This window comes from Haplochromis burtoni, unplaced genomic scaffold (genome assembly GCF_018398535.1).
Source record: "Haplochromis burtoni strain Fernald_Lab_line unplaced genomic scaffold, NCSU_Asbu1 Contig_45, whole genome shotgun sequence".
NCBI classification, from domain to species: Eukaryota; Metazoa; Chordata; class Actinopteri; order Cichliformes; family Cichlidae; genus Haplochromis; species Haplochromis burtoni.
Window position 1 is genome coordinate 1,647,619 of NW_024582406.1, and position 19,346 is coordinate 1,666,964.

The 19,346-nt window shown below is 43.3% G+C and overlaps 2 protein-coding genes and 1 long non-coding RNA gene across 5 annotated transcripts; 2 read left to right on the forward strand and 1 right to left on the reverse strand.

Moving 5' to 3' along the window:
- The first annotated feature begins 327 nt into the window (after positions 1–327).
- Positions 328–3,003, forward strand: trir (telomerase RNA component interacting RNase). Its single transcript, XM_005926704.3, has 3 exons — positions 328–1,188; positions 1,559–1,630; positions 1,705–3,003. Exons 1-3 carry the CDS (start codon positions 889–891, stop codon positions 1,810–1,812), a joined length of 480 nt encoding a protein of 159 aa, XP_005926766.1. The 5' UTR covers positions 328–888; the 3' UTR covers positions 1,813–3,003.
- Positions 3,004–3,333: 330 nt separating this feature from the next.
- On the reverse strand, positions 3,334–16,568 carry ubn2b (ubinuclein 2b). 3 transcript variants are annotated; one of them, XM_042220262.1, is made up of 17 exons: positions 15,916–16,568; positions 15,239–15,367; positions 13,243–13,344; positions 12,657–12,788; positions 12,433–12,536; positions 11,441–11,930; positions 11,240–11,310; positions 11,020–11,149; positions 9,909–10,015; positions 9,717–9,827; positions 8,853–8,996; positions 8,636–8,686; positions 8,512–8,554; positions 6,265–7,542; positions 4,759–4,966; positions 4,192–4,260; positions 3,334–3,942 (listed from the first exon to the last, which is right to left on the reverse strand). In XM_042220262.1, exons 1-17 carry the CDS (start codon positions 16,225–16,227, stop codon positions 3,896–3,898), a joined length of 3,528 nt encoding a protein of 1,175 aa, XP_042076196.1. In that variant the 5' UTR covers positions 16,228–16,568; the 3' UTR covers positions 3,334–3,895. The 3 variants fall into 3 exon arrangements, with proteins under 3 accessions (XP_042076196.1, XP_005926764.1, XP_005926765.1); XM_005926702.3 differs by having other exon boundaries at positions 12,433–12,539; XM_005926703.3 differs by lacking the exon at positions 4,192–4,260 and having other exon boundaries at positions 12,433–12,539; positions 15,916–16,567.
- Positions 16,569–16,581: 13 nt separating this feature from the next.
- On the forward strand, positions 16,582–19,324 carry LOC102291436. The gene is made up of 3 exons (XR_316063.2): positions 16,582–16,688; positions 17,784–17,828; positions 18,328–19,324. It is a non-coding gene; the product is annotated as an uncharacterized LOC102291436 (long non-coding RNA).
- Positions 19,325–19,346: the final 22 nt, after the last annotated feature.

Consider the following 19,346-nt stretch of genomic DNA (forward strand, 5'->3'; position numbering starts at 1 on the left):
AAGTATGAAATAAGCTTGCATAATGTGAACTGATCAGCTTGACCTTTTAATACAAGTGTAAATTGAATGGATTAATGACAGTGCTCCTGACAATCCTAATCAATATCTAAAAACAATGAATACAGTGAGGTTTTATTTTAAGCGATATAGCACAGAGTATCGTTTACGTCACTGTCAGAGTGAAGGACAGAGCTCATGTTCGGCTGTGTAAACTGGGTGTATTAAATTGTACCGTGTCAACAGAAGCAGACCTGAGAGCCAGCAGTTTCCAGCCAACGACCGTCTGTTATGTAATTTTTAGTATCAATTTCACTTCCGGCACAGCAGGAGGCGCTACACAGCTGCCACGTGATGTCACCAGAGAAAATGAAACATGGCGGAGCAAAGGTGACGGTTTGTGAAAGTTGGCGATAACTGCGAGAACAAATTTTGACCCTCCTTGTCTTTGTCGCAGGTGTTTGAACCTTTAGGTGAGCCGCAGCTGTATGCTTATACCTTAATAGGTTCCGCACATGAACTGGGAGGCCGTAGTTGAGTTTGTTCGTCTGCAGTGGCCTTACCGAACCGGGCATTAGCTGTTAGCCGCGTTAGCAGCTAAACCAGCGCCTGCTTTTGTTTTTGTCGGGGCCCGGGGATTGTGTGCTAGAGGGCTGACATTTTTAAAGCCTTTTGGCTTCTTTTTTTTTTTACACTTCGCCTTATTTTTCAAAGACCATATCCCCACACTGGACTGTGCAGCTGATCTATTTTTAAATAGACTTTAGGTTTTCGTATTGCACTGCGGTTGAGGCGTGCTGGCAGTGCTCTCCGCTAAGGCCAACCACACAACAAAGCCATACGTGTTACACAGCTAACACACAACAGACTGTGTCTGCTTGCCCAGGAACTATGGATCCAAAACGCGCACACGACAAACCTCAAACGAGCGGCGGCGGTGGCGGCAGCAGCGAGGACTCCAGCTGCGGGAGCCCCGCGTCCCCCTCGAGCAGCCCCGCACAGCCATCGAGCAAACCCCTGATGCCTGGGGGCAACGTGTTCGCTAACGACGGCAGCTTCATGGAGCTGTTCAAGAAGAAGATGGAAGATGAGAGGAGGAAAAAGGAGATGCAGCAAACAGGTGGAGATGCCAGAGCCACCGAGCAAGGACAGACACCAGTGGAAAAGAAGGCCCCACCCGTGACGAGCTTTGTAAGGGGTTTAGCAGTTGTAAGATGAGAGAGCAGTAGTTCCACTCACAGCCAAAGTGAAGCACTATGCACTGATACAGCAGGCTTACTGGCACCATAGTTATTACTCTGATGGCTGACATGTCATTTTTATGAGTGTTTCATACATATGCCGGTGATTGTATTATCCCTGAGATATTTCAGTAAAATCACCCACAGTGATGGTGTAAAACAAACAATAGCTTAGTAAAGTGTAGGGATGATCCTCACTGATGGTTTCGCTGGTGGCGCGAGACTAAGTGTAGACCTTCTGCTCTGGTGTAGTCTCCTTCATTGGCAGTCCACGTGCAAGAGCTCGTATAACGGTTTCAGTCTTCTATCCCCTAACCCAGGTGGGGAAGCGCCGAGGCGGTGTGTTCCTAAAGACCGGCATTGTTGCGAAGAAGCAGAAACAAGACACAGAAGTAAGTGGGATGGAAGGTGGCAATATTGATTGTGTTGTTCCCACAGGTGATAACCTCTGCCTCCTCCCCTGCAGGCTGAGCCAGGCAAGAGCGATGCTTGGTCTAAGTACATGGCTGAGGTGAAAAAGTACAAAGCCCACCAGTGTGGCGACGACGACAAAACCAGGCCTCTGGTCAAGTAGGCTCCAGGAGGTGGAAATGAAGTGCTTTGCTGGTGGGGGGCAACTACCTGGGACAACCTCAACGAGGGCCTGCCAATCCTCGCCTCCTGTACTATCAGTTCGAGTTGCCCTTCATTTTTACATCATTCACAAACTGCTTAGATTTACCCACCCCCTTTTTTTGTTTTGTTTTTTTAATTGTTTTTGTCTTGCTTGTTACTTGTTGGACTCTGTTCATTTGAGTTGATGTCAAAAAATATTTCAGACACTTGAACATTTATTATTGAGGACCTTTTGCATTTTTCATGTCTGGTTTATTTGGGGTTTCATTAAGGACTAAGTTGATTTAATAGCTAAATCAAGGGTTCAATTAAATCTACACTGCCTATAATTGTGTCATGTTGTGTTTCGACATTCTCATAAATACCACTGTAAAGGCGTCTGAGGAGCAGAGACTGTATGTAAAAGATGGCTGTTGTTTGCAGGTCTGAAAAGAGAAGGCAATGTTGAAATGTTTTAAGCCTGCATTCTTTCTTGACTCTGCTTACAAAATCAGGTCTGATTGTATTTGTTAAGGATCCAGGGACACAGTTTCTGGGCTCTTGCCTTTTTACCATGTTGTAGTATTTTGCCATATTAGCCATAATCATGTAGCAAGTGTTTAAACAGAGTTTGATAAAAGTCCTGTGTTCCAGACACTCCTGTGCTGAGTAAGACTGCAGAGTGAACACAAGGCTTAAGATCAGGCCTTTTTTAAAATTCTATTCTTTTATTAGATAATCCAAATTGTGTAGCAATATACGAATGGCTAGCCTTGTAATTTCAATTGGGTGGGGTTATCTCAGGCATTGTTTTGACTGAAGTTTGTTTTTGGTATCTTTTTGCTAAATGACCTTTGTCTTTGCCACAATATGTACTTTCATCCAACATGTTCTCTCTACTAATTGTATCTCAATTGGACCAATTTCCCTAACCCTTCCAGACATCACTATTTACTTTTTTCTTTATGCCCAAAATTACAGATGTGTTGTATTTTATTTTTAAGATAACTCCAGTCACTGCACAGTATATAATTTGTTTCCTAGCCAGCTCACATTCAAACCTAATCTGTGGATGTCTGGACATTAAACCTGGGAGAGACGCCACATTAATCATTCTATTGGAGGCAATAAAAATAGCTAATGATGCTAACAGAGAGTTAGCAAAACGAAATCAATTCTAATGATGTCTGCAAACACTTCGAATAGTGTATGGGCTCACTCTCTACTCCAGTCATACAGGATAAAACATGTTTATTTCACAAAGGATGGTCCCCATTAAAGCCAGAGCAGTGGATAAAGTAGGTACGCTGACACTGCACAAGTCTGCATTGTCTTCAGCTTCCAGTCAGATCCACCTCTCATTTGTCACAGCTGAACACCAAGATAGTAATGGCCAAAAATGCTGTTTTATGTCCAGCTTTTATATACAGTCTATGGTCCAGGGGTCAATATGATATAGAAGCTTCAGCTTCATTTGACTTTCATAATGCAGCTTGAATGATTCATTTGAAGAGAAAGATTTTAATTAAAAGTCAGTTTGAGTTCTATACAGGAACAAATTTATCCAAGAATTCAAGTACAATTAAAACATGTACAGCTCTCTCTTTAAAAAAAAAAAAAAAAAAAAGAAGCTCAAATTCAACAATTTGTTTACATTTCTTACAGGTATCAGTGATAATTACATTATGATAAAAACAGCACCAAGTAGACACACTGACCATGCATCAGAAAGGGAGCCATACAAAAGGCACACAGTCCCAGCAAGCACACACACACACCTCAATCAACTATAAATCCCATTCATTCATTCCTCCCTGTCCACAGTGATATAGGTCTATTGTGTAAACATTGGCAAACTGCATTTGCCATTTTATTTAACAGCTCAAAGATTTAAAAGTTGTCATTGTTTTAAAAAGGTTATTTTTAACTGGTAGTTGTGGATAGTTGAGCTGATCTTAAAAGCAAAAGTCTGTAATTCAGACCCCTGTTATGTGCGGTCTGTGCGTCCCGGCTGTCCCAACGTTTCCTCGTTTGATTGGACTGCATCAGCTGGGTCCGCTGGATCATAGAGTCTTCCTCTTAGCATCACCTCCCTGGCTTTGACTGACATCTAGACAGGAACAGCACAGTGTTTGAAATCTCAACAAAAACATTACAAAGAGGGAAGGAAAAAAAATCTTTTAAAGTAAGGCATGCTGCCACCAACAGATGAGAACAGGACCGGACAGAAAATAAATAAATAAAAAGAGGAGGAGGGGGGGGGACAACCTGAGACAGAGAACATCAGACACTTGAAAGGAAAAGCAGAAGAGCAAAGGAGCAGGCTTTTGAGGTGGAGGGAGCGAGGGTCAGATTTTACCTGAGAAAGCGAGCTGCAAGTGAGGAGGCAGAGCAACCTGAGACCCTGACTGGAGGCTCTTATACAGATCTGAGGAGACAGGACAGGGCGACAAGAAACAAAGAGGGAGAAGATGGGAGGAACAAGTACCAACGGAACGGGGAGGTCAGAGGAGAGACGTGTGAGAGGAAGGAGCAGGAGGAGAAAGGAGGGGATAAAGGCAGAAGTGTGAGGCCAAATGTGAGATAGGAGAGGAAGCATGATGTAATACAGAATTGATGGGGGGAGCAAACAAAAATGCAATGTCTTACATTAATTACAAAGCTTACACTTAGACACAAAACATGGTGATAAATGAGAACGCACTACAACACAAAAAAAGCCCTACACAGGAAACACCCACACAAAAGCAGACACACACCCCAACAGCCTCACACATACACAGTGCTTTCATGATGTCATATTGTAAAGAAAGCAATGCTCTTAGTTAAATCTGCAGCTGCCATCAATGTCAGAGTTGCACCTGGTGCGTAATCTAAGCCCCCCCCCCAGTACAATGAGCGCTTGTGACCTGTGTGCATCACTCACTCTGGGTCAGGGTGGAGAACGGTGGGTTGCTACTGGCTGCAGAGCTGCTGGGTGCCGTGTTGGAGCCTGCTGCACCCAGCGAAGGCAGGTTTAACAGTGAAGGGAACTGGAAGGGCAGGGACACAGGCACCAGCCCCCCCAGCATCCCAAAACCAAGCGGAAGAGACGAGGCTGAGCTGAGCAGATTGCTGCTTCCTGCCGCGGAGACCTGAGCAAAAAAATAGGTTAGGAGTGTTTAACAACAGGAAGAAAGTGGTTTCATTCAACAGAATCAGGGTTGAAAAATCCACCTGTGTACATGTGCTGCAGACAGTGTATCCGCACAGTATTCACAGAGCTTCACTTGGTCCACATTGTCTCATGTTACAGCCTTATTCCAAAATGATTAAATCATTTTTTCACCTTAAAATTCTTCACATAATGACAAGTGAAAAAATGCTGGTAGTAGCCAGTGGTACCCCTCAGCCTGCTGGTAGATACATATGGTATCAATTTCAAAATCCTACCTCGCCTTGTTCTCAAGTTATTGCGTTCACAAGCTTGTCAGGAAAACTTGACCTCTGACCTTTAGGTCGAAGTCACTGAGACTTTAGTAGAAACATCTGTCGTATCAATTTGAAAATCCTAAGTGACATTCACAAGATTTTCAGAAAACTTGACCTTTACGTCGAAGCCACTTAGATTCTTTTAGCAGATACACCTATGGTATCGATTTGAAATTCCTGCATCGCTTCGTTCTCATGAATTCCTCTGAGACAGGATTACATCGAGGCACAGATCTGGGGAAGGGTACAGAAAAAATGTCTACAGCATTGAAGGTCTCAATGAGCACAGTGGCCTACATCATCTGTAAATGGAATCTGAGGAATCGGGGTAGAAGGACCTTAGTCAGTAATGCGACCAAGAACCCAATGGTCACTCTGACTGAGCTCTAGCATTGCTCTGTGGCAGAAGAAGAAACTTCCAGAAGGATAACCATTTCTGCATCATTACAACAATCAACTGAATCAGTTAAAGGCACATGATGTTTGCCAAAAGCCAGTTAAAGAGTCTCAGACCACGAGGAACAAAATTCTCTGGTCTCGTGAAACAAAGATTTAACACTTTGTTCTGAAGCATCATGTCTGGAGGAAACCACGCACTCAGCCAAAATAACAAAGAGGGGTTTCAAGATCACTCCGTGTGTCCTTGAGTGGCCCAAACTTGAACATGACTGAACATCTCTGGATCTGAAGATGAGCGTCGCTGCACAGCTATTTAATCTGAAGACACTTGAGAGGTTCTGCAAAGAAAGATAATAAGAAACTGCTCCAAGTGTGCCAAGCTTGCAGCGTCATTCGCAAAAAGACTTGAGGCTATAATTGCTGCTTGTCATTATGCTGTACTGTATGCAGAGGTAAAATATGAAACTAATCCATTTTCGAATAAGGCATGTGAAGCACTGTGAACACTTTCCAGATGTACATCCTACATGTTTCCTTATCTGGCCATACTGGCACTACAAACCTGTGGCAGCTGAGAAGAGACGGATGACATTGGGACAGATGTGACTGGCTTGGCGCCCTGAGGTGTCCCGCCCCCAGACCTCTGGCGCTGACCTTGATTGGCAGAGGCTGTCGTGGGGGAGGCACTGGATCCTGAATGCTTGCTTATGGATGAGGTGTTAATAAGGCTGGTGTTGGTGCTGCTGTTGGGGGTCTTCTGGCTGCCTGGAGGAGTGTAACTGCCTTGCCCCGGCTTGTTCACTCCTCCTTGGGCACCTGAGAACGGCGGGCGGAAACCTGCTGGGCTTTTGTTAGGGTACTGGTGTAGGGACGGGGTTGCCTGAGACCTGGGACTTTGAGAAATGGAAGCTGAGGATGAGGTGGCAACGGTGACGATGGGGTTGGGTGTGCGGGGAGTGAGTTTGACGATGGGTGGGATGCTGCTGTGGGTGGACTTGGTGAGAGTGGCGTGCATAGGGGTGATGAAGTTAGACTGTGGTTGTGGCTGTGCTTGTACGCTGGGGAGTGTTTGCGAGAGGGAGGAGGAGGATTTACTCTGGGGAGTCTGGGGCAGGTGAGGTGTCTGAAATGTTTTCTGTACCGTGACTGAGGGCGATGAGAGGGTGTGTAGCCGAGGTGATGTGATGATCAGAGTGTCAACACTGTTGACTTTGTTATTATTGCTGCCTTTGAGGAGCCCAGAAGGGGCAGTGGAGACCCCGGTCTTTGATCCTGGTGCCACTAGTGGAGACGCAGTGGGCGGTGGACGTGGTTTAGGTGGAGACACTGAGGCAGGCATGTTGGCTTTAGTCACACCCACACTCAAAGGTCTCTGCGTGTTTAAAAGTAAATGTCTGTGCGCCTGCGCAGTGCCCTTAACAACCCCCATGCCATCCACCCTGACCAAGGGCAGAGGAGAGGACGTGACGGAGGGAGACCGAGACAAAGAGGTGGAGGATGACGAAGAGGTAGAGATGTAGTGAGGTGCTTTGGAGCTATTGGGAGTGCTGACAGTGTTCTTTTTCTGCTGCTGGATGACCGGTGAGGTGTGGAGGCCGGAGGGGGTGGTGACAGTCTTGGGTTTATCTGGGGACGGGGGGCTGTCCCCCTGGGCCAGGCCCTTAGCTGCATTGCCAAGGATGGCCAAGGCCTGAGAGATGGAGTCCAGAGAGGGAGCCTCATCGAGGGAATCGAGACATATGGGCTCAGACGGTGACTGAGTCGGACGCGTGGCGACCTGGGCAGCAGGGGAGGGAGTGGCACCTGCTGAGGGTGTGGTGTGACGAACCCACACAGCCTCCTGGAAAATACAGAGGACACAAATATACTTTTAGCGACATTTAAGAGCACCGCCATGTTTCTTCAAGTTAATCTGAAATCATTCAAATACTAGGAGTAGCAGGTGAAACACAACAACAGTATCACAATATTCTGCATGGCGATACTGTATCAATACACAAACCCAAATATTGATATTTTATCAAACACATTAAAATACAAGAGGGCTCATTTCACGCATCATGAGATAACGTTAGCCGAGCACCGTGAGAGAACTTTAACCTTATTGACAAAGTTTCACTTTGAAGAGATCATTTGCATAACTTGTGTTTTTCACAATTTACTGTCCGGAGTTTCTGCTCCAACTTCCAGTTGCTGTACAGTTTCTAATGAGAACACATTTAGAATCTAAACCTTTAAAAAACAAAAAAAACAAAAAAAAAAGAAGAAGAAGAGGTGTCAAACATAATGGTTGACCCAGCAAAGATTCAAATCTGGTGCACTTGACACAGCAGGGCATGTCGACATTTAACTATATTTGAATAAGTTTTACAGTTTTTCCTGTTGACAAAAACCTCCCCCATGGCTATTCATGCTACACCAAAGTAATTAGGAATAGCAGGACAGTCTGGGTAGTGCACTACCAGAACCCTTTTTGTAATTTTACATTTATTTCATACAAATTAGGTCCAAAGAGTCGTGCCGACAGATTTCTTTGGTTTCCCATAGCTGCATTTCTTTATGAAAAACTAAGAAGTATGGTTGAAACTATGCTTCTTTTTCTCATTTTAAGTTATCTCAGAGAGTTATATTAGTCACTAAAGTTCTTTACACTGACAAAAAGGAGTGTTTCACTGGTCCAGCCCACTTTAGATCAAAGTGGGCAAGTGTAAAATGTGTAGCAGTCATCCCTTCTATATCAAGAGCCCTTCCATTACAAAGTCACTCTGCTGACAGATGGATTGCAGATTAACTTGAAAGTTCAACTAACCTTTGGCTTGGCTTTGGGAACAGGGAGCATCTTCTTCTTTGCTCTGGAACAAAATAAAATTGAATGAGTTATTAGAACAAATCAGTGATGAGAAAATAGGTTAATAGTAAGGTGAAAAACGTACGTGTAGCCAGTGAGATGACCGTGAGCCATGATGCTTTCTTTGAACAGCATCCTGCAGATGGGGAAATACAGAAATATGAATACAACAAGCACTAATATTAGGGAATTACTTCTTCATTACCATTCTATTTAAGCCATGATTGAAAACATACGAGAAAGATAGCCGCTATTATAATCACTGGACAACCACAGAAATCGCATTAGCTGCTGTCACACACCTGGCCTGCATCCACCCCTTAGGCCAGAGGGGTTTGACTTCAGTCTCCATGAAGGCTTTGAGGTAGTCTTCCAGAGACAGCGTGTTCTTGCCTTCACGCTCGTAGCAGGTTAGCTTCACCCGCACCAAGTTACACAGCAGTGACCTGGAAGGCAAACAGCATTAAGTTGACCTCTGATCTTGAGGTTGAGGTCACTGAGATTCAAACTCGTCTGAGATTTTTAGTAAATACACCTATACTATCAATTTGAAATTCCTACGTTGCTTAGTTCTCAAGTTATCGTATTCACAAACCTTGAAGTCCACGTCACCCACCCACCTGGCAAGGTGACAACAATACAATATACCATAAAAGGCTGATGGGTAAAAACTGGGGAGGATCTTTTAAAATGAAAAGCCACATCATGTTCATTTTACAGCAATTTTTGTTAAAATTAAATAAAAGATTTTTTGCATGTACTGCAATGTATTCACACACGCAGCACTGAGTGTGTGATGTTCGAAGCACTACAAAGTGTCACACTTGATGACTGCCTGCAGCTTTCCCTCTCCAGTAGCTTCCAGAAACACTGGGCTGGACCTGGCTGAACAAACACCTCGCATGATCGACAAACATGGCTTCTCATATGCAAACTGTGCAGATCCAACTACCAGATGTGTCTTGATATATGATCAATGATGGCTGTTTTTTGTGTCCTAGAGTTTCCAGAGGCGTGGGATCACAGCAGATGCTCTCGATATGGATAAAGCGCCCTAGATCTCAGCTTTATGCCACTCAGAGCTACCAGAATGCACTGAACTGCTGAATAAAGCAAACAAGTAGAGTGGAAAGGATGGATCCTGTGAGCACAGAGAGGAAACTGACCTGAGTCTGTCATCCCACACAAACTTCTTCCGAGGCCCTATCACCCTCTTCCCCGGCTTCTCCTCATCGTCATCCTCCGAGCCATTTTTCTCTCCCTCCTCAGACTGCTGCCTGCGAGCAAAGAAACAAACATTTTAGATTAAGGAAAAAAGGTATGTGAGCTCAGAGTAAGAGCCCAGAGCGAGTCCTTACTTTGCAACTTTGGCGATGCAGTCCATGTTGTATCGAGCGATCTGCTCTGGCATCACACTGCACACCGCCAACTTCAGCTTCAGCAGGGGCGTTCGTAGTCGGTCATCCTGGACAACGAGAGAAATCAACACTCATAAGGACAATACAGAAATGAATAATGGACACGCAGACACAAAAACAACAGCTTTTGCACAAATGCAGCAGTTGCCTCATAACAGGTTTAGCCCATTTTTTGCGACTGTTGTCAGTCCTGCGTGAACACCCAAGCGGGGTATAAGTGTGGGTTTGCACTGCCTACCTACACAGACCCGCAGTTCACCCACAGCTATCCATTGTGGGTGCATATGGGCATGTTTGCTGAGTGTGCTGAGGAGAGCATCATAGCAACACAGATGCTAAATGTACTGCTGTGGAGATCAACAGCAAAACATATTCTGGCCAACAAAAAACAAGTCAGGGCCTTAAGCTGCTGTCGGTCTGCTCTTTGTGAATGAACTGAAGCGGCTCTCTTATAAAAAGTTTTAGATGGGACCACCGTGTTAGCATCTAGCAGGGTTAATGTCACTAACGTAAGGTAAGGTAATGTAATGCTTTAATCGCATGCACACAGGTCAGAGCTCTGGGCAGAATGTTATTCTGAGGGACATCCATGAACTGAGGAAAACCTAAGAGCTGATTTAGAACAAAATGAGTAGTACTGGGTGTGTTACTCTGCGTTTGGGCTTCAGTAGAGTTAAACTCACTTAGCTTTTTGCTCCATTTGCTGCTGTTGCATTTTGATACAGCCAAATTCACACTAAATCTGTCTTTGTGAATGAATGATTAAGCAGTTGTCAACACTGGGGAGGAAAAACTCCCTTTTAACAGGAAGACACCTTAGGCAGAACCAGTCACTCATAGAAGTATTTTCCTGAAAGAAGAACGTGCAGCAGCTGTTCCAGTCTGCCTTAAAGCCACAGACACTGAGACGGGTAGAAATGGTGCTCATAGCATCTTCACTAAGTGGAAGGACATGGGACCTTTAAGTGATGTCAAATGCAAATCGTAGACCTCTTGGGATCCCGTTTTACCAAAACTCATTCTAACAGTAAGAACACTTGCTGCCACACACCTGTATGTTGAGGCTGAGCTTCTTCAGTCGTTTGAGCAGAGCATCTTTATTGCAGGGCACAAAGGCCTCCAGGTGAGAGTAGACAGCTGAACGCACCTCTGTGGGCTGCTCCTGAACCTGCAGCTCGATGCTGACACACACAGAAACAAACACAAATTTACATTTAGTTGATTTTATACAAATTAATCCGCACTAATTCAAAATGAAGGAATGTACTCACTCCAGTAGGATGTTATTCATGTCCAGTGTGAAGAATTTCTTTCTGCCCTCTTCATCAAACAGACGGGACGCCTGTGACAAACAGACATCGCAGCAGTGAATAGGACTGGTTATGTAGGCAGTCTACTTCACATTTAATTTACACTCTTACTAACAATTATTTAATAAAAAAAAAAAAAAAGAGCTGGTAGAAGGCTCATACCGCCCTCAGGTCTTCAATGCGTTTCGCGAGTGGGTCTGGAAGTCCGCAGGGCAGAGGAGGAGGGGTAATCACACTGCTCTGCACCGCCCGGCTACCTCCCATTTTGTGTCCCATCCCAAAGGAGCCGTTCTCCCCCTGAGCCGGGCTGGAAGGCTGAGGCGAGTCCAGCATCCCAAAGTCCAGGTCACCCATCATGTCCTGCAGTAAGTCGTTGTTGGCCGAGCCGAGCAGCGACATCACAGCAGGGTCTGCGGAAAGGTCGGCCATGTTGCACTCGTTGCTGCCAGCGGCCTTGGGATGGGTGTTCAGGAGCGCACTGTTGGTGTTCGGCACTTTGGGGCTAGGTCGCGGCAGACCGGCGGCGGCCATGTTCTTCTTGCGCATCTCCTCCTTTTCCCTGGTGAAGCGTCGCAGCATGTTGGCCAGGTGCAGGGAATCCTTCATCAGCTTCTTCCTCTTCTTCTTTTCTGGACGGTTTAAAGCTAAAACGCTGCCGAGACCAAAGAAGCACCGAGAATAAAGACGTTTAAGGCACAGCGTTGGGATTAGGTCTGTGGTTACAGCAGTGTTTCACTGACATCACTGGACAACAAATTCTTACCAACCGTTTAGTATATTGTAATTAAAGTGGCATAAAACGGAACTAGCCTCCTACCCTCCTTTCAGCCAATAACAGACCAGAACACACAAGTACTACAAAGAAGTTTAGGCCTGCTTATGCCTTCTGGGGAAAAACTAGTGGTAAAATAAATTATATAGAGGACTTTCACCTCAGAAATTAAAGTTCAAGTCCCATGTAAAAGCCAAAAAGTAGTGTTGAACTATTTTTAAATAAATGAATAATGCAGATATTCCTTTATTTGTCTGATGGGACGGGCACAACGAGGAGCAATGCTTATTCTTAAACGAACACCTCATGTTAATTTATCTAAGGAACGAATTAGCTACTTACTGAAATAACTATAATACAGGATTACAGGTCAAAACCTCACCCAGACTTTGGTACTTTGTTTTTTCGGGGTTTCTTTTCCTCCAAAATTCCACCATCTTGCTTTTTCCGTCGCTTTTTAATCACTCGCTCTTCACCGTCTTTCATCTTCTGCAGATAAGACACAAAAGGTGAAAAAAGGCACAGAATAATACAAGGTGCAAAGCAACAGCTTTTCTTTTTAACTATTTGTTCATATACAGAGTGCACAGAGAACCAAGCACCTACCTTGAAATGATTATCGTTTCCAGCCGCGTTTTCTCCCTCAGAGTCAGACGCAGCTCTGAACTGCAGAGTGCCCGTGTTGATGTAAAAGCCTCCATGTTTAGTGGTGAGAGAGGCCGGTACCAGCTCATCATACTGAGGACGGGGTAGAATTACAATTAACTGCTTGTTTTCTTATGATGCAACAGTCTTCTTCCACGGTCAGTCTTCCAAACGACTACACATAATAATACTAAACTTTACTAATATTATTCTCAGTATTAAAGCTTATATATTTATTTGTTTAATGTTTTCCCTATTATCCAGTTTCTTTTATTCTTCTGTTTCTACTGCAGATCAAAAGCATCCACTGACAAAAGGAAATGAAGCAAAGCAAAGAACCATGACTTTATATTAAAGTTACTGTAATTTCACATTATTATTTTAATACAACATGAATGTTTATCATCTTTTTACTACACTTATTTTTTACTTTCATTACAAATAAGGTCGTTACTTATTTTAATCTTTGGCAAAGAGACCTGAAACGTAACCTATTCTGATGAACGCCAATAAAGAAGATTACTTTTTTTTAAAAGATTAAACTCACAGCTTCTGAATTGTCAATGAAGGGATCGGTTTCATCGTAGCCGTAGCCGATGTCAATGAGATCCTGCATTCTGTCCTTTTTCTTCTTCTTCGAGCTGCCGCCCTGCAAATGGACAGTAAACACAAAGATCACAAAATATTTAAAAATACAACAGAAACACGCAACAATAATCACCCACACAGATTCAGCTGTAACCACAATATGGACAGCAGAACCAGCGCTTCAGTACAGGGAGGCAGGGGCGCTGCTTGTCCCGCTGTGGTACTGGGGGTACAGGAGGCACCAAACATGGATCACAATAAACATGAGACTTTTACTTTTGAAAAGGACACTTCATCATCCAGAGGACCCTGTGGGGGCCTTTATGGCTGAAAGAAAAGTCATGCTCAATCATCCAGGTAAGTAAATCTCCAAAAGTTGATTCTGTCTCAGACTGAAGAAGTCACTTGGATGAGTGACGAAACGTTTCTCCCACTGAAAACGCTGCGTCCAGACGAACAGAATCAACTTTTAGAGGTTGAAAGAAAAGGTTTGCAGCTCTTAACCAGTTCAAATCATGTAGGCTAAAAGAGTTGTCATGCCAAGCAAAACTAGGAATACATTAACTGGGAAAAAAATATTTACTTAATTTAAAAATGATATGCATGCTCAAACACAAAAACCAACACGTGTGTGTAAGTAAAAGCCTGTTTAACCTCGACTTAACTGCAGAAGTCACCTGGAGCAAGAAATTTAATTAATAATGTTTTTTTTAACTCAAGATTATTTATTAGATTTCTAAATTGTCTGTTAGTTTTAAAAGAAAACTGTATACAGAACAAAATCGTACCAGTCACAAAATTTAGAAATTATTTTTAAATTAATTTAACAGAAAAGATACAATCAAACACAACAGCACACATATCAGTGACTCTTCAACAACAAGACATCAGAATGTTTCTATTCTACATTGTTACCATTTTGTAGAACTGCCACTGAACCATCGACCTGTGTGAGTTTTAGTCACCTTTTGATTGGCCGGTCAGTCAGTGGAAGAAAAACGGCGCCACTGTAACTAACTAAAACTGATCTAAAACTAGGTATGGTAAAATAATAATAACAACAATAATGATGATAATAATAGATTACTAAAATAAAAACAAAAATTCTAATCAAAAACAATATTGTGCAATTGAAATCGTTTCTACGTTTAGAAAGTTCAGTCTGATTATTTATTGAAACTTAGGATTTCTATGACAGTAAATCAACCGCTGACATATAGCAGTCTCACTGTGCCCTCTATTAAATAATGATGTGAAGGAAAAAAAAAAAAAAAACATCTCTCATGCAAATAAAAACTAAAACTGAAAGTAAACTTTTCAAACAATAAAAACTAAAAGTAAACGAGCAAATTCTCTCTCTCTTAGAACCAATTCAGAAATGCTAAATTATGATAACTCAAACTCCAGAGAAGGTCTCTCAGTCACATTATCATTCAACTCCACTGACCCCTGCGGTTATTAGATAGCAGGCAGCCAAACAGAAGGAAGGGAAATCCAGGACAAACATTTTGCTACCATTCAACAACTTCAACTTGAAACCTAGCATTCAAATAGCTAGAATTTCCCTAACATGACTCTGACGTTAGTCTCGTTTCTGGCTGTTGTGAAATATTCAGAATCGCCACTAATTTGCATGTTATTATGGAGCCTGCTTCATTCCCGTGCTGGTAAAAGCCAATATTAGAAAAGACTTGTTATCAAGTGATAACATAGCTTTAACACTGTTTCTCAACCCTGGAACTAAGCCTACATTTTTGAAGCTTCCAAAAATTAGATTTTTAAACCATGAAGGGTTGAATAATTCCTCAAACGCTTGACTAGCAGTCAGGCAGGAAACGCTAACATTCTTCACGTTTTACTCTAGGGTCTTTACCTTACAACATAAAGCGACTTTGGACGACTGTTGTCCTCAACTGGTGTTATACAAACAGGCCCGAGTTTACTTTGCTACTTACATATTTGCTTTCAAATTTTCTGGCAAGCTCTTCTACCTCCCGCCTCTCCTTCTCATCATCTGCAAAAGGGTCACTGGGGTCCAGTGGAGGAGTGAGTCCTTTGGGTACAGCAGAACCCACGGGCTTTACCTGAGGAACACCAGGATAGCAACTTGAATTGTAAATACGTAAGGCTGACAACAACATCAACGTCATAATCGCACCTGGCAATACATGCAACCTGCATAAAAAATAAAAATAAATGAAAAAGTAGGGAGGTTCTCACTACAGCAACTCTTTGTCTTGTGTGGATTAAGTAGGACACCTCTATATCGGTCATAACATAAGATGTAGACATAGGAGTAACAAGATAGGATGGTAATAATAAGAGGGTCCAGTGTCCCTGACACTTAAAATACTTCAGCCTGCATTCAGACTGCGTTTTTAAACTGCACTGCTTCAAACTCTCCAAAATCTATCTAAAGGTCATAATAAATAAATACATAAGGAGCATGAACATCACGTATTTATGGGCTCAGTGTGATCTACTTTATTTGCAAATCCTGTCAGACAAAAGTTCAGCAGCCACAACAACAACAAAACAACAAGTGCAACATGCACGCGGGTTCACCACCACCGGAGTTGTGCCCGGTTAGCCCCCCCGCTAACACCACCGTGTCTGCCTCTGCTCTCCTAACCTGAGAAAGAGATGAGTGGACCAGCTCGCCGTAGTTGAACTCGGAGGACCCTCGCTCATTCGGCTCGCTCAGCGTGAGGTTGAGGCGGACGGTGGGCTTCTTCTCCTCCCTCTGCGCGTCGCTACCTTTCTCGTTGCCGAACAGACCTCCGCCACCCCCTGACCCGACCGCACTCCCACCTCCATCTTTCCCAAAAGTGATGTCGACGGCCTCATCTTCGCGGCGGCGTTTCTTGCTGGTCTCCGGGGTCGGCGGCGGGGTGGTGTTGAGGGTGGAAATGGTGACGAACGGCACTTTCCTCGGCTCTGCCATTTGACGCTCTCCTTCCGACGTCCGGGCACACAAAACCTGGAGCGCCACGCTCCTCTCAGCCGCCAGTGGCAGGGGAGCTAAACTGGAGATGGTCGACAAGTAAGAGCTAGCTAGTTGCTCAGCTAGTTAGCTTCCTCGGAATGAGTGCTGCGGGCAACACAATGACTTTTATCGCTCCTCGGCCCGTTTTAATCCATACAGTATTATCCCTGGAACAGCCCCCGTCGCCTACGAGTGACTTAAACTGCAGGAAATCGCAGTTTTGACAGCTTCCATGAAATTGGTGGTTAGCTACCGCAAGGAGGATTCTGAAGTAGCCATCTTGATCATTATTATCATTATTCAGAGGCTGGGCGTGCATATGAAAAGAAAGCGGAAGGCAGAGAGGAACGGGAACCGCGTTTGTCCAATGGCAGCGCAGAAACACGCCCACCTGACAGACTAGCGCGAACGTGGAGGAGGTGATTGTTCTGAACAGCCAGGATATCTCAGCTGTTTACTACAAAGAGAAAATATAATAATACATTTAAGTTATATCTTTAGGCACTTTGTTGTTTTTCATCTTAATGACTCTTTCTAGGTGCTGCACACTAGACAGCTTCTTCCTTTGTCCGACTTTATGTGTCCAGGGTTTTTAATCTTAATCTTTCCACAACGCTTTATTATCCAAGTCCCTTTCAAAACTACGTGTTTATCTCTCTGCTCCCGTGTTTTTCTCTCAATCGCATTTATCTTCAAAATCTTTGCATTTCTTCTCCATGGACAGATTTATTTCCTCATATTTGTTGGTCTCAAACGTCTTCTCCGATTTCCGGAGGAAAAGAATTTGTAGTTTTTCCGCTTTTGACTGTTGGATCTCTTTCATTTTTAAACTTGGCAGCCTCATCCTGCTCTTTTTTTTCAACGATTTCTCCACCAGGGTTAAAATCTTAGTTTTAAGCCGTTTAACTTCATCCGTGAGACGCCTTTCATTTTTCTTTCGTTTTTTCAGGCTCGTTTTGGAGTTGCAAGAAATCAGGTTTAATGATATGAGACATTTTTTAATTGATGCATGTCGTTTGTATGAATTTTTAAGTATTAATTTACTAATATTGTGCTTCACATATTATCTGCGGTGTCACTTTATAGAATGGAATGTCACAGTGTGATGAGCACAGAGCATGCATGTGTTTGACTAAAAGGAATCATGTTCTAGTTGTTGTGAGGCCGTGTTGTGTTTTAGATGCAATTGTGCCTTTTTATTTTTTTATTTTATCCTTTTGATTGTTTGTCGTTATCTTTCTCAGTAAAACTGTGGCAGTTTTCACTGATGGTACTTTAATTTGTGTACTTTTTCACAAGTAAATCTGGAGTTACTACTGATTTACTCCAATATTAAATAATCTGTATTCAGATTTAAGAGTACAGGAAAATTTATTTGTCACTGAGTGGTTCTGCCTCAGCACTGGACAACATATATTAATGCTTTATATTATTTCTCTCAAATCAAGTAAGATGTACAGAGGACTGTGTCAACACGGTAAGATTAATTATGCCATTTCTTTACACTTTTGCAGGATTCTCTAATATGGACTGTACATCATTAAAATACTGCAATTTCAGTAAGTATACACATTTCATATAATCATAGTCTGTAACTTTATTATTGGTATTAGCCCAAGTAATTAAACATTTTAGTTAGTAAAGAAAAGAATGGGCATTTTGATTGTATGTGCACCATAGTCTATGTAACAAATAACCATATAGCCCAATAACTATATAATAAGGTGGATCCAACTTCAGTTTCACACTCTTCATTTATCAGAAATACACTGCTCAAAAAAATAAAGGGAATACAAAAATAAGACATCCCAGATCTGAATGAATGAAATATTCTTATTAAATACTTTGTTCTTTGCATAGTTGAATGTGCTGACAACAAAATCACATCAAAATCATCAATGGAAATCAAATTTAACAACCCATGGATTTGGAGCCCCACTCAAAATTAAAGTGGAAAAACACATTACAGGCTGATCCAACTTTCATGTACGGTAATGTCTTTTTAAAAAAAGTCAAATAAAGCTCAGTAGTGTGTGTGGCTCTATGATCTCCCTGCAGTGCCTGGGCATGCTCCTGATGAGGTGGCGGATGGTGTCCTGGGGGATCTCTTCCCAGACATGGACTAAAGTATCCGCCAGCTCCTGGACAGTATGTGGTGCACCGTGGCTTTGGTGGATAGAGCGAGACGTGATGTCCCAGATGTGCTCGACTGGATATAGGTCTGGGGAACGGGTAGGCCAGTCCATAGCATTAATGCCTTTGTCTTGCAGGAACTGCTGACACACTCCAGCCACATGAAGTCTAGCATTGTCTTGCATTAGGAGGAACCCAGGCCCAACAACACCAGCATATGGCCTCACAAGGGGTCTAAGGATCTCATCTCGGTACCTAATGGCAGTCAGGCTACCTCTGGCGAGCACATGGAGGGCTGTTCAGCCCCACAAAGAAATGCCACCCCAAACCGTTACTGACCCACTGCCAAACCGGTCATGCTGGAGGATGTTGCAGGCAGCAGAATGTTCTCCATCGTGTCTCCAGACTCTGTCACGTCTGTCATAATGTGCTCAATGTGAACCTGCATTCATCTGTGAAGAGCACAGGGCACCTGTGGCAAAGTTCCCAATCTTGGTGTTCTCTGGCAAATGCCAAACGTCCTGCACGGTGTTGGGCTGTAAGTACAATCCCCACCTGTGGACATCGGGCCTTCATCCCACCCTCATGGAGTCTGTTTCTGACCGTTTGAGCAGACACATGCACATTTGTGGCCGGCTGGAGGTCATTTTGCAGAGCTCTGGCAGTGCTCCTCCTGTTCTTCCTTGCAGCAGGAGGTATCAGTCCTGCTGCTGGGTTGTTGCTCTCCTATGGCCTCCTGTAGCTTGATTTCACAGAAGTGTGATTGACTTGGAGTTACATTGTGTCTTTAAGTTTTCCAGTTTTCTGTTTTTTTTAGCAGTGGATAATCAAAAGTGTGTTACATGCTTAAATGATAAAATAATTATTGTGGGTGATTTTAACATTTTAACATGATTTTAACATCCATGTAGATGCTAAAAATGACAGCCTCAACATGGCATTTA

What these genes read in the sequence shown, in the direction of transcription:
- trir (XM_005926704.3), top strand. Translation starts at nt 889, where the DNA reads ATGGATCCAAAACGCGCACACGACAAACCTCAAACGAGCGGCGGCGGT. An exon ending in CCCCACCCGTGACGAGCTTT is followed by an intron (nt 1,189 to 1,558) that starts GTAAGGGGTTTA and finishes CCCCTAACCCAG; the next exon opens with GTGGGGAAGCGCCGAGGCGG. An exon ending in AGCAGAAACAAGACACAGAA is followed by an intron (nt 1,631 to 1,704) that starts GTAAGTGGGATG and finishes CCTCCCCTGCAG; the next exon opens with GCTGAGCCAGGCAAGAGCGA.
- ubn2b (XM_005926702.3), bottom strand. Translation starts at nt 16,227, where the DNA reads ATGGCAGAGCCGAGGAAAGTGCCGTTCGTCACCATTTCCACCCTCAAC. An exon ending in TCATTGACAATTCAGAAGCT is followed by an intron (nt 12,789 to 13,242) that starts GTGAGTTTAATC and finishes CCCCGTCCTCAG; the next exon opens with TATGATGAGCTGGTACCGGC. An exon ending in GGTCATCTCACTGGCTACAC is followed by an intron (nt 8,555 to 8,635) that starts GTACGTTTTTCA and finishes ATTTTGTTCCAG; the next exon opens with AGCAAAGAAGAAGATGCTCC.